The 14,064-nt window shown below is 41.2% G+C and overlaps 1 protein-coding gene across 1 annotated transcript; it reads left to right on the plus strand.

Moving 5' to 3' along the window:
• Nucleotides 1-5,788: 5,788 nt before the first annotated feature.
• BMP10 (bone morphogenetic protein 10) lies at nucleotides 5,789-10,668 on the plus strand. Its single transcript, XM_072846326.1, has 2 exons — nucleotides 5,789-6,122; nucleotides 9,725-10,668. Exons 1-2 carry the CDS (start codon nucleotides 5,789-5,791, stop codon nucleotides 10,666-10,668), a joined length of 1,278 nt encoding a protein of 425 aa, XP_072702427.1.
• Nucleotides 10,669-14,064: the final 3,396 nt, after the last annotated feature.

A 14,064-nucleotide genomic window follows, 5' to 3' on the forward strand; every position in this document is an offset into this window, starting at 1 on the left:
TTTTTTCAGACTGATCTCAGTGTTTTTGAGGGCTGATTAGCATCACCGAAGGCACTCCTGTTCCTTCATTAAAACACACCCTTTTCTTTATTAATGCTCTATTACTTATGGGCAAAAGCAGTCGTGTGGCTGAGAATGACTGCTCTCTGCATCATATAGAAAAGACTCTCAGGTTTGACACTTTTTCCCTAAGTTTTTAGCACAGAAACAAAGGTTCCCTTGCGCTATAATGCAAATCCTTTGCAGGAACAGCATGGGATAGGATATTTTCTTGTGGTGAAGCAGGACATTGCATTTTGAGTTCTGGAAATTGAGGCTCAATTGCTGGCTCTGCTATCAATGTCCTCTGCTACCTTGGGCAAGTCATTTGATAGATTTTCTTCTATGAAACAGGGATGCTTTCCTTCGCTACCCTGTGGGTCTCTTTACATACAGTGTACGTTCTCGGGGGACAGGATTTGTTTCTTATCTATTGCACACGCAAGCGTCTAGCTGTGCTGCTGAGAAATAAGCATAAAACTTAAATGAAAATTGTAAAGCTCTTTGAGATCATAGGGTACTGGAAATGTCTGCTACTTGCTAGGTTTCCTGTCTCACCTGCCTGGGGTGAGATGGAGTGAAATATGGGGATTTGGAATTGCGGTTTTATGATCTATAAGAAATGTCCCCAAAAGCCCGTAGTGGATGGGAGTCCTTTCCTTGTGAAATCTGAGATGAAATGGTCTTACCTCCACATTCTCCAGCCACAGTTTTACCTGTGATAGTTATATTGATATTATAAGCAGGACAGGCAAAATTTTAATATCCTCTCCCCCTCCAATAGATTGTTTATTTAAATGAATATTTTTTTCATCAAATACCTCTCTTCAAATATTTTCAAAAAAAAAAAAAAAAAAAGAGGAACTCTAAGGAATATCTGCTTTTCAGTAATGCTTCTGTATTTAAACCAAGAACAGTTCTGTTTTTCTCTACTGAAACCTTAATCATTTTTGAGTTTGCTTGGTGGTGTTTTCTGAGAGACTCTTTCAGTAGAATCCATTAAAAACAATCAGAGAAAAAAGAAAAAAAGAAAAATAAAACTTTTTTTTCATATTTTTAAAAAAGTCTAATATGTAATAACAATCTAATTTTAAAACCTTAATTACATTTGTTTAGGTATGGACTATTGAACCAAAATCCATCTGAGTTTACACGTGGAGAAATTACATGTGACATTATAACTAACTGGCAAGCTTTCTTTTTATTCACTGGGGAACGATACATGTCCAGAAAGCCCAGGACACATAAGCAAACATTAATCACTTTCCCCAGGGAAAGGTTCCACATTCCTATCTGCTCTGAGTGTGTTAGTGAGAGCAGGTGTTCCTCCGTTCCAAAAATCAGACCAAGGAAGGGGGAGGATGCTTAAAAAACACTTCACATTCTTTTTCTCCACTTCCTCTTACCCAGAGGAGCATCACACCCTTTCCATCTTGTATATCGTCGACCTTGACACTTCGTAAAGCCCCGCTTCACTTTCTAGCCTTTCAGCACCGAGCTTGCTTCACACATTCCTACTCAAACCCGTGCTCTTCTGCTGCCTCTTGACAGAAGAAGCCGTGGAGGCATCGGCTTGGAGGAAGTTGTGGGGTGCCTGAGATTAGAGTCTATTTTGGAGCCCCACAATCTTCAGGACTGACCCTTTCGACAACTGAGCTGTTCCCAGGAGTTGCTGCATAGCCTTGGCTACCGCTGTGTCAACTGCACTCATGTACGTGCCCGATCTGCTTAGCGCTGTGAGTAGGAAAGGCCTCTCTTTGCTCTCTGGGCTGATTTTTCCCCTCCAGTTCTTACCATGGCATAAGAATGGAGAGTGTCCAACCCATAGTGCCACCTCCACCAGAAGCCAGCTCCAACAGAAAGGGCGAAACATTAATTAAACAGTGCTGTATACACGCTGAATGTTGTTCCCTGACACTGCCACGTTCAGTGCAGAGGCTTAGGTTTTCATTAGCTACATTTTCCCACGTACAACTGCAAATTAACTGGGGAAATGAACACAGACTTCCTAGGAGTGAGGGCCCAGAGACCTTTCTATAACTCTGCCTGCCTGATGCACCATTTATTGCTAATGAAATGGCATCATTGTTTATGCTACAGATTTAATAATAATTAAACAGTGATGCTTATTAATGTTTCCTCTCCAGCTACCTCAGTTAATCTATTTAGCATAGATTTTTTGAGAGTAATTTCCTTTCTAGGATACTTATTGTGCATGTAAATTGCAGTGCACATGAAAAAAAAGGACAAACCTCTTCATTTCAGTGACATGAAATAAAGCCCTTCTGTTAAACAATTTAATTCAGAAAAAAAAAAATATGCCTGTGTTAAATTCATCAGCCTGCAACCTAAGGAAACAGGAAGCTGCTCTTATATCAGATGTGCTCTATGGGTATTCCTCATCTGGCAAATCCCCAGCAGGGTCTAAACTGAGTAAGTTAGGAAATTCAGCAAAAGCTGGTTTGTGTATAACACAGCAGGCTGCATTACCCTTCAGTATGCTATTGTTCAAGGAGTTATCAAAATGAGAGCGGAAATGCAAAGGCAGTTGGAATGTCTGAGCAGTAATTGTGTTCCTAATGAGCCACTGAACCAAGATGACATATTTGTGGGTTAGGAAATTTATGTCAGATCACTGTGTGCACACTACTTTTTACTTTACATATTTATATCTGCAGGGTGTGAAATTACAGATTTATAGAAAATATGTCTGGACTTAGCAGGGCTTAAAGAGGTCACTAGCCCAGCCTCTGCTCCAAGGCAGCGTCAGCTCTGCTTATGTCACTGCTGGAGCAGTTAAAGTAATGCTGTTCGGTTTTGTCACCCAGCGAAGCAGAGTTGCACAGTAGACTAAGTTTTAATTCATAGGGAACTGAAGCGAACCTAGAAAAACTCCTCTGGTTCTTGAATTGTTCATCTGGATTAACAGTAACGGAGAGAAGAATTTCACTCAATCTGTGATTAAGGGCCAGGTGCAGTCCTCAAAATAGCCAATGCGTCGGTAGCGAGAGAGGAGATTCAGCTGAACACTCCAGAGCCATACAAATGCTAAAAAATTCCTTTTAAATTCAAAGTCTTCAGCTCTAAATCTCACAGAAAACACCAAACGCTCAGAAAGGAGCCATGTAATACCCTAGATCCCAGTGCTTACAAGCTCTGCAAGGCATATCTGCGTGCTGTTGCCTGTGCAGCCAAGCCATTGTTCGCACTTGTCTGAGAAGGAAAACCAGATATCAGCAAGGACTGAGGATAAGGCCATATGCTGTGAAGTGCTGAGAAGGCTCAGCACCTGCCGCCTTCCAGCAAGCAGTAGCTCTATAATGTGCTTATCTCTTTCATTTAACGATATGTGCATTTATGTATATGATATTGGCACATTTCTGAAATTAATATTTAAGCATAAAAAAATGAAACCACTTCTGTAGGTACTATCACGCTTATGACAAATCTACTGCCTGCGCAGCTGGCTGTGACAAGCCATCCTGAAGATTTTCCTTTACAATAGCCAGTATTGTGCTGCATGAAAGAGTTAAGGCTAAGTCTGGTCTCATGGTTTTTAATGTTAATCTTGCTTCCTATGGCAGTAAGGACCGTAGTTCGGCATAGTCAGGTGATGAATCACCAACAAAAAGAAGATGGTGCTTTTCTTTTCAAGTTAATTAATAGAAGTGACCTGAACTCAGCTCCAAAATTTCCCTAAGTTTTCTGTGCTTAGCTCTGGAAAGCCACAATATTCAGAGATGAGCCTTTGACAAGGCTGCCAAAGATTTATAGATAAACTTGCACAGATAACCATGAACTCCACAATGAGATCTAAATTAATCTTCCTAAGCTCAAATATCTACTTCTAATGTAGTGTAGCAATAACAGGGACCTTGATGATGTGCTTGGCTTTTATTGTTAAGTTCCTTGTGTTTAGAAGAAGAGAAGTTGAATACAACGAGGCTAGAAGGCCATGCTAAGGTCTGGCTCCATGACATCAATACCACACATGATTTTCACAAAGATACTGATATTTATGGAAAAAAATAGAGGATTAATTTAAAACAGGCATGGATTGAGTATCATTCTAATTAATTCAGATGGAGTTGTGGCCTTTTGTGCCACAGTGATAGATTCGGGCTATTGAAGAAAGAAGAAAGTTGCAGAGATGGGGTAACAAATCAATGGATGTGCTTAGCCATAATGGAAAAGCAGAGTCCAGAAAACTCAGCATATGAGTGGTAGTTTAGTCTTTCGGTAAAGTTCTTGGTGCTTGCAAGGAGAAACTCTACAGCATGAGAAGTGCCTCTTTAACTTGAGTGCTGAACCACTCGGGCATAGGAGCTGAGCTCTGGCCCTGTTGGCAAAACAAGGGCACTTTGAAAAAGTCTGTGAAGAACAAGGAGTTTTGAGTGGATGAGAATATGAGAACTAGACCAATTTTTGCATGCACAATGCTCACATTTCATTGAAATTTGCACACTAAAGCAAAAAGGGCCACTAAATAATTTTACCACATCTTTTTGGCAAAACCATTTCCATATTCCCCACATTGTGCCTCTGAGCTCTTTGAATTGATGCAAAGGTGAAGTCAGAGTAGTCAGTTGCCTTTGTGTGTTTTCAATAATTTTTAGACAGCTTCTTTGGCAGTGCTGTGACTAAATCAAGAGTAACTGTAACCTGCCAAGTCACACATGTAAGATAAAGAAAGAAGGAAAGATTTTTCTGAACCATTTGCAAATATTCCAGTCCTCTCTCTTGTCTCTGAGCATTTATAATGGCACGCAGCACTGAGTGCTAGCATTCAACTAATGTTAATGTTCAGATCAGGAAAGAGTGGAAGAGTGGTTTATAGTGAAAATAAGCACTGAAGAAAAAAAAAAAGTCCTGTATCACAAACTGTGTGGTGCCAATGCAGGAGTATGGTGCCTGCATAAAAAGAATCAAGGCCCAGCTTTCCAGGCCACACTCCCTGGCTCGCATTCGATCTCTCTTCAAAGCGCTCTTTCCAGCGAAGCCCTTGCAAAGCACACCTTTATAGTTGCAATGTGAGTTCTCCTCGCTCATCTTGAGCTCATCTGCTCCTCTGCATTCAGGGCCTTGTGACTCCAGTATTGTGGTAGTACCTAGAGCTCTTCTCCTGTGCTGGAGAAGAGCACAGAAGAATGGACGTTTTCCTAAAGAAGTTCCTTTGTAAGTGTAATGTAAAGACTTAGCTCTAAAATAGTTTTGAAAAGGGCAGAGGTGTTACCTTAAGGGAGCTATGCTTTGCCCTTGGTGCGAAATTGATAGGTTTGGATAGAGGCTCTATAGAATTTACATGTTAGCTTGAAATCTGTGTGGATGAAAGTTGTTCATGCACGGCAAAGGAAGTCAGCTACCAGGAGGCAGAAAGAAAGGGCAGTTCCTCTCTGAGAAGAAACTTGTCCTATCTCGGAGTGTCCTAGCGCAGAATGTTTACAAAACGCTCATTAAGGGAAAGGGGATTGCGAGATAGCAACAAATCTGGTGAACAGCTTACACTACAAGAGATAAGAGAGGCAAGGCGACCATAGAAGAGAGCAAGCCATATCCAATTACCGAGACCTGGTTTTGGGGAGGGGGAAGGGGGAGACAGACAGGACGGATCACAAGTTTCAAGACAAGAGCTTCCAAACTTGTCATCTCTCTGTGACACAAGCCGCGTACAACCCAGGGGATAAAACCGCCACTTAGCCCACACGAGAGCTAGAGCTTGTTGAGTGCGGTTGGAGGCTCGAGCGAAGTCATGGATTCTGTAGTCCTTCAGCTGTGGGCTGTCCTCTGTCTCTTGGTTCACCTTGCCACTTGCAGTCCCATCCTGAGCTTGGAGCACTCTTCCTTGGAGGAAGACGTGCCTCTTTTCGACGAGATTCTCTCCGAGCAGGATGGTGTTGATTTCAACACGCTGCTTCAGAATATGAAAAATGAGTTTTTGAAGACATTGAACCTCTCTGACATTCCCCTGCACGAAACGGCCAAGGTGGATCCACCAGAGTACATGCTAGAGCTGTACAACAGGTTTGCCACTGATAGGACATCTATGCCATCCGCAAATATTATTAGGAGCTTCAAAAATGAAGGTAAGATATGTGCATCTCTAGGAGAAGTAAATAGAAATGAGCGTCTTTATAGTCAGTGTGAAATGTATTTACCAGGCATGGAGCATGAACCACACTAGGGGAAAAAAGGCCTTTCGGTGAGGATGGCATTGGAACGTACTGCGTGTACCAGGGTCACCCAGATCCCACTTCTTGTGAGATAGGTCCCTTGTCCTTTGCTTTTGAGACTGTAAGGTTTTGGGGGAAGATCTTTCTTTAATGTTTGGGTGGCACCAAGTATAATTTAGGTGCATCATTTTCATTACCCCCATAATGACGCACATCATTTGCAATTACTTGATTGATTTTTCAACTGGATACCTTCATAATGTTTGAAATTAAGGCAAGAAATGTTCTTACACGCTGTTCAATGGCACAATATTTTCCTATTATGAGCCTAACCAAATACGGCTTTCTGTTAATATCCTCTCACTATTGATCTCACTATTGATTTGTAACATTTTCTCCCTTTGGCATCTGAGCATTGTCCAGCACATACATAGAAATAGGTGAAGCAGAATTTTGGATAACCCTTAGGTTCTACTTTGGAGGACTAGAATATTTCCTATTTAAAAAAAGAAAATAAAGCTGAAGAAGCCTAATTGTGACCGTAGGTAGTTTCCCTATATGTTTCTGCTTCAGCATTTTCTCTCAGTTCAACAAAGACAAGATAATGTTTCAGTGCTAACATTCAATAGTTTGTCAATACTTATTTGTACCAACGTTTTTCAATTAATCATTTCCAAATATTAATTACTCCACTTGGCAAATACAAGTGCTTTGATTTGTTTTAACTACTCGGGGGTACACGCAACTATTCAAACTGCCGTGGGGCTTCTCTCATCCTTTGTTAGTCTAATTAATGAAGTATAGAAGTAATTATTGCTTTTTTCTATTATTTGCAATTTTTAAATTATGAACTATAAGGAGAGGCTACGTGCAAGTCATTTCAATTTTGCAACGTGGTGAGATGCAAGGAGAGAATCCAAAAGCTCTATTCTGCTCTGCCCTTCTGCCAGCCCTGGGCACTCTTTACCAGCAACGTGTTTCTGGTTTGAAGAGGCACTACATTGTGGTTTAAATCTTCTTTACATATTCTTTTCTCCAGTGTGGAGAAATTTATTGGTTGCAAACCACTTACACCCACTGGTGAACAGTTACTCGTCTGAACAGCCATGCCTGTCACTGCTCATCAGCAAATGAAGACACATGCAGGAATGCGTGGTGTTCATTTCTCATTTTGCACTATTCGGAAAAAATAAATGGGATAAAAATTGCCAAGTACAGTATGCTAAAGAATAAAATATGGTGTGGTTTAGTGACGTAAATTTGAAATCATTCCAGTGGCAAAACCGAAATTCTTTCAGGTTTGCAGCAATGCAAACGGTACAGACTGACCTTTTGCCAGTAATACACGTAGCAGTTCGCAGTTCTGTGCCTTTCTGTAACCGTGGCGTTCGATGCCTATTCCATCGCTGCAGAAGTTCTGCACTTGATAGAGTAAACCTGGCTTAACTTTCTGTCATTTCAGTATTTCTCCCACCTCTTCCAATCTGAAACAGCAAGATGGGAAGTGAGACTGCTGATGTTAAGACAGCTTCATAAACATGCAGTTAGAAGGACTATGCAATTAATGTTTGTCACAGGTCTTGAAACTGTATAACTAAGAACCATCCATTTCAAGCTAGAGAGCTCTTTTGATAGAGAAATTAATTACTTGCAATGATCGGGACAGTAGAAACAGATCATACCATGGAATTCTTTTGTTCACCTGCCTACTGAAAACTGGCAGTAATGGTAGTTTCATTATTATCCATTAAATCCTTTATTAAATTTGTTATAAGAACATAATAGAAATATAACATGCTGCATGGCTGGAAGTAGCTCTGTTTTAACGCATGGACCATAACAGCTCCATTGTAAATGGGACTGTAATCACTTCTTAAAACTTGAATAAAGGTCTTAAGGGAATTTTTTCTTTTTCTATGGACTCCAGATCTCCCTCCCTGACCCTCGTAGGGGTGTACTGGTAACAGCAGGAGATATTTCACCCGATGGACTTTCTAGCTAAAGAGCAGAGTCACATTCTGACTTAGAAATGAACACTTCTCGTGCCCTGCTAGTGCTCGCCCGGCTTCTTACATATGGTGTGGCCTTCCCCTGCCTCCTGGTGAATTACTTCTGTTCATCTTCTATATGGTCAAGTGGCATTTCTCCACCCTGTCGTCATGTGTAATCAATGCAGACTTGCTTTAGCATATCAAGGTCTAGGAAATCCCAAAGATTACTTCCAGTATGGAGATTCTAGCTAAGCTTGAATAGCATTGTCTTTCAGCTCATGGTCTGCTCCTACCCTGGCGCTGTGCAGAGCATATTCAGCTTCCACCTTTATCAGTTGACAGGTAGGGAAATGCAAGCAGAATCACCCCTCATTTTTTTTTATTTATGAACAGATGAAAGTGCAAAATGAAAAAAGAAAAAGGCAGGTACCTCAAAACTGAAATTAAGTAGTACAAGTAATGTGGTTAAGTTAACTGCTTGCTTAAGTACACTGATGGAGCATGGCCAATACTTGCAGCTTTATCAGTGTCATTTTTCTACAAACATATCAAAATTGGAAAAGTCAGGGATGAAGACAGTAATAGGTTGCAAGTAGTTTGCCTTTGCAGAAATGTTACCCATAGTCTCTATGTCCTAATCTGTCTTCTGAGTTACAAGTAGACAGCACAGTAATTCAGCAACAAATACACAATCATTAGCTAAGATTCCTGCATTGTGTGAAGAAATGCATATTGCCTATGTATAAACAAACAATGCAGATAGGACAGACAGCCTGACTGACAAGCAGATATTATGTACTTCTTATATGTTTTATTAACTAAAGCTGCCAAAAGTGCCTGGCTGAGTACAGCTGTTTGCTCACTTGAAGCCCATTGAGTCTGTGGCAGGATTTCTGTTGACTGGCAGTTGACACTGGATGTTCGCCGCCTGCTCTTCCTAACCAGGAGCGTTTACATCTTCCAAAGCAACTTTTTCTACCTTAGTGCTCAGTTTCTGAGGGATGTTTCAGCAGAAGGGAATACTTGCTACCACGGAAACTCTAAGCAGACACAGATACAGCCTGCTGTTCTTGCATATGCAGCTTATAAGTTGCCCGTCTCACGTTCACTCCAGTGCCATATCCTTCTTCCCTTCCTCTCCTACACCAATGACACTTTTACCTCATTTATTAAATAGTTGCTGTGCAGCAACCTAGAAGTGATTTGTATTTCAGTATTAAGCAACACATTTTTAACACGTAATCCTTCCAGGTGACAAAGAAGCCCCTGGAAGGTATGGGGACAGAAGGAGAATCTAGAAATCCAGGTTTATGGGCTTTAGCATGTCTGGGATCTTGCTGTCCCTAGATATCTAAAATAAAGTTGGTCTTTTTTCCAAGTACAGTTTTAGGAAATGATGAAAAAACACTCTCCTGGAACTGTTCAACTAAAACCAAGCAATGCAAAACATGTCAGATGAACTTCGGTGCATGTGTTGCTGGATGTATTGACCCTTCTAAAATATTTGATCTTTGTCGTTTCCAGACTTGGCTTCCCACCCTATTGGTGTTACAGGAATTCGGAAATACCCTCTTCTATTCAATGTTTCGATCCCTCACCATGAAGAAATCACCATGGCAGAGCTGAGGCTCTACACCTTGGTGGAGCGGGACCAAATGCTCTACGATGGGCTTGACCGGAAGGTGACCATTTTTGAAGTGCTGGAAAATGACCATATGGGGGTAGGAGAAGAGCGAAAGACAGTGGCACTGGCATCGAGGCAGATCTATGGCACGAGCAGCGAGTGGGAGAGCTTTGAGGTCACCGAAGCCATCAGGCGTTGGCGAAGGGCAGGGCTGACCACGCACCGGCTGGAAGTTCATATAGAGAGCAAGGAAGGGGAGGAGCAGAACGGAGAGGGGAAACTCGATATCGACATCAACTCTGAGGCTAAGCACGTGCCCCTGTTGATTGTGTTCTCTGATGACCAAAGCAATGACAAAAAAGAGGAGAAGCAAGAGCTGAATGAAATGATAGACCATGAGCAGCTCCTGGACTTGGAGAACCTGGAGGTTGGCAATTTCCATGGCCATCCTGGTGAGGAGGCGCTGCTCCAGATGCGCTCCAACATCATTTACGACTCTACTGCCCGAATCCGGAGGAATGCAAAAGGCAACTACTGTAAAAAGACTCCACTCTACATAGATTTCAAGGAGATTGGCTGGGATTCCTGGATCATCGCCCCGGCGGGATATGAAGCTTACGAGTGCCACGGAGTGTGCGCCTACCCCTTAACAGAGCACGTCACACCAACGAAACATGCCATTGTCCAGACTTTGGTTCACCTGAAGAATCCCCAGAAAGCCTCCAAGGCCTGCTGCGTGCCTACCAAACTCGATCCCATCTCTATTCTCTACTTAGATGCAGGGGTGGTCACCTACAAGTTCAAATACGAAGGCATGGTGGTATCAGAGTGTGGCTGCAGATAGTAGCAGGGAACGCATGCACAGGGGAGTGCACAGGGGAAGTATTTAATGATTCAGTCTGTAAATTTGTACATTTCGGATTTCCTATTTAATAAGGTTATTTAATGAGGCATGTACAGATAATTGTATGTTTCCTGTTACGGGGAATGGGCAAGTCGTACGACCGTAGGGAATGTATATTTTGTTCCATTGCTTGCTTCTTGCTGTTCTTTGCTGTCCAAATTATGACCGAGTCTCTCTTCCTATGAGGGCATAGAGCAGATCACTGGATTGTTTGGGAGGGCTCTTTGTGCCAAAGGGGCACATTCAAATTCACAGAAATAAAGGCATATTTTTGTACTTTATAAATGTTGATTGCCATCTATAGGGATTTCCAGAGTTATTAAAGATAGGTGAACTATGGGCAATACACACCTAGATTGTCTAGTTTTGTGTAAAATCTTTATAAAGATCTTTACATGCTCATATTTTTTTTTAAATTTATCTCTGTAGATCTTAAGTCCTGATAATTCTCAAGCTCCTAAAGCACAACAAGGTGTTAGACTTTTTTCCTAATCCTTTCTTTAATCTTTCCCCATCTCAGTTAAAGGTAACCGGCAGGGATGATTTGGCATCTGGAGTGAAAGGGAACCATTCCCTTTCCCATCTTTCTTAGTAAAGCAATGAGCCCAGGAGCAATGCCAGGCTTGTGCAATGCTCTGACGTGCAATGGCCAGAAAGTCTCTCCCCCTGTGCATGTTTATTACAAAAACACCCTGTGTAAAGCAGCACTGGCTTTGTTGCGTTAGCCATGTGTTGCCTCTCAAGGACCAGAGCTTTAGGTGGCAGAAATAAATTTCCTGAATCCTTGAAACTGTACCAGTTTATACCAGCTAAGAAACTAGTCCCCCTACCCAACCCAGTAAATTACATACAATACAGCTACGTAATCCAATTCAAATGGCCAAGTAGTATTGCATTTAGTCTATATAGAGCTAGACTGAAAAGGAAACCCCTTCGTGCCAGCTAGATAGAGAGGATCTTTCCTTTATGTATGTGCTGAAGTTGTCAATTCATAAAGATATTGCCCCCCCACTTAAACTATATATGATGGAGTCACATGCCATGTTTCCACCACTCTTCGGCAACAAATCATGGTGATAAGAAGGTGTCGGAGCTGAGAAACAATAGACCTGTCACTTTATTTATACTAAGCTGCAAATTTGTCAGATTCTTGGGAAAGTGTAAGTGACGTTGACTCTGTTAGCCTGTCCCAGAGCCTACTGTACTGTCCCTGCATCTGTTTTACACTTTTAAGGGAAAGTTATCTTCCCTGGAAGTGATAAAAGTCTTTGCAAGAATCACTCTAACACTTCATGGGAACGAACACAAAAGACTTTATCATGCACCAACTAAAACCAGTTTCACCTATTTTCACACGTACTCTTCTGTGCTTCCCATAATTTATTGACCTATTTATTGACTGCCTGCCTTTGTAATATAATGTAGAATACAGAATGTTTTATTTTTGTGCTTCTGTGTAATCCCACTTGGATAAAACCTTGTACCGATCCTATTTTACATGGAATCTCTCTCTTCAGTTATGCTGCACAGACACTGAGGTTGCTGATTTTTTTTCTCCCCTAGATATTTGTAAATACTGTATACCACAGTTATCTCCCTTGCTTACAGAACTGTTCATTCACTGCAGTGATTTAAATAGCATTCTGGAGCATGTATGGTCTTGTCCAATGTATAACTACTCTTGCAGGGGTATCATTGCTTTAAGTGGTCAGCCATGTACTTTATTGTAGAGTTATGCAGTCTCCACTCGTGCTGCGTGTTTCCAGATAGTGGGCTGCGCCATGGGGCTATATTGCTTTATGCCTGCTACAGATCTCACCCTGCGAGTGACTGACACCGCTCACAGCCCTTTCCCCTGAGCTACACTGCAATCTTAGTCTGTGGTTAATGGCACGTTAAAAGAATTCATAAGAGGTGTGATATTTTGTTCTGCTGACATGAACTGCAGCAGCCAACGGTTGAAGTGTGACCACACAGACCCTTTCAAAACTATCCACAATTCTTATGAAGCCATTTGCCAAGACAAACCATTCACCTTGTTAGGAGTGATAATCCAGCATTAGGGAGATAATCCGACATTTGCTTTTATCATCTCTTTTCTGCGACTGTTCCTGTGGCAGTGATCTGACCAGCGTGCTTTTTGCACCACTGTCCTTTACTAAACAGTACCAACATTTCTGAACAGCATGTAGGAGGACCTGTGCCTTAAAAATAATAAGTAACCCACTGTAATTGCCCATAATCACTATAAATTTTCAAGTGACCACACAGCAAAGCAGAGTGGCTGCCTTTGCACTCTCTTATTGCCAGAGATTTGTTGTAGTAGAGCAGATAGTACGCAGTGTATTGCAGTACAATACAAACGTGGGTAGGCATGTAATTTTATCAGTTAGTAAACCTGCATGTGTGAATTTTTACAAGATCAGTAAAAATATCAATGATAGCTTTTTAGAATTAGGGGCCAGCCAGTCTTTTGATATTAATAACTTTTCTTTATGAAAAAACAAGGACTGTACTGATGATTGAAGAGGATTTCAGCCAGAGTTTGTGGTAAAAAACCATGAAGCATGAGGTGTATCCTATTGTGCTGTTTTGGGAGAAAACTGAGCATCTCTTGAATCCTTCAGCTGCACCTATGCTGTTCATAACCTGAGATTAGAACTATTGAGAACGGTATTTCATTTATTAATGTGTGTCTGTCAGGATTGCATGCCTGCTTTGTGAGCAAAACCTTACATTACTTTTACCTTATCTTTGAATATAATTATGCAAAGACATTTGCTGGGTGTTCATGCAGTTAGATGGCAGAGATCAGGCAAAATAGCACAAAAAAATATGGGGGCAGTTATTTTATAGAGAGCTTTCCCTAAGTAGCAAATTAAGGTTGTTTCTGCAAACTGAGAAGTGCTTGGCTTTAAATACACCTGTCCATATAGATACGACACTCACAAATAATATGGTGAGTGCATGACAAGAGCCAGTGCTACCAGTCTCTAAGTGCTGGTAATGTCAGCGACAAGTCCCTGAAAAAATATTCCACTGCATGTTTTCATTTTATTTGTTTCTTTACTCCTTCCTTCCTTCCTTCCTTCCCTCCATCCATCCACATTAGTACTGTGACTTCTTCTGTTTCTAAAAGAATTTATTTTTCACATTAAATAGTAGTGTGCATTGATTTTGCTTTCATTTCTGATCTATTTTATATCAACATGCTAGCAGATGCTTGACTTAAATCTTAAAAGCACAAACTAATTTTAGAAGGGTTTGGAAAAATATGGCTTCACTATGGAAGTATTTATCTTTCTATCCATCCATCCATCCATGTCTGAATTATTG

The sequence above is a fragment of the Ciconia boyciana genome, chromosome 25 (genome assembly GCF_034638445.1).
Source record: "Ciconia boyciana chromosome 25, ASM3463844v1, whole genome shotgun sequence".
NCBI lineage: Eukaryota > Metazoa > Chordata > Aves > Ciconiiformes > Ciconiidae > Ciconia > Ciconia boyciana.

Bases quoted from the DNA above. Each gene is read 5' to 3' on its own strand.
- BMP10 (XM_072846326.1), top strand. From the start codon at position 5,789: ATGGATTCTGTAGTCCTTCAGCTGTGGGCTGTCCTCTGTCTCTTGGTT. The intron at 6,123-9,724 runs GTAAGATATGTG...TGTCGTTTCCAG, and splicing joins TAGGAGCTTCAAAAATGAAG to ACTTGGCTTCCCACCCTATT.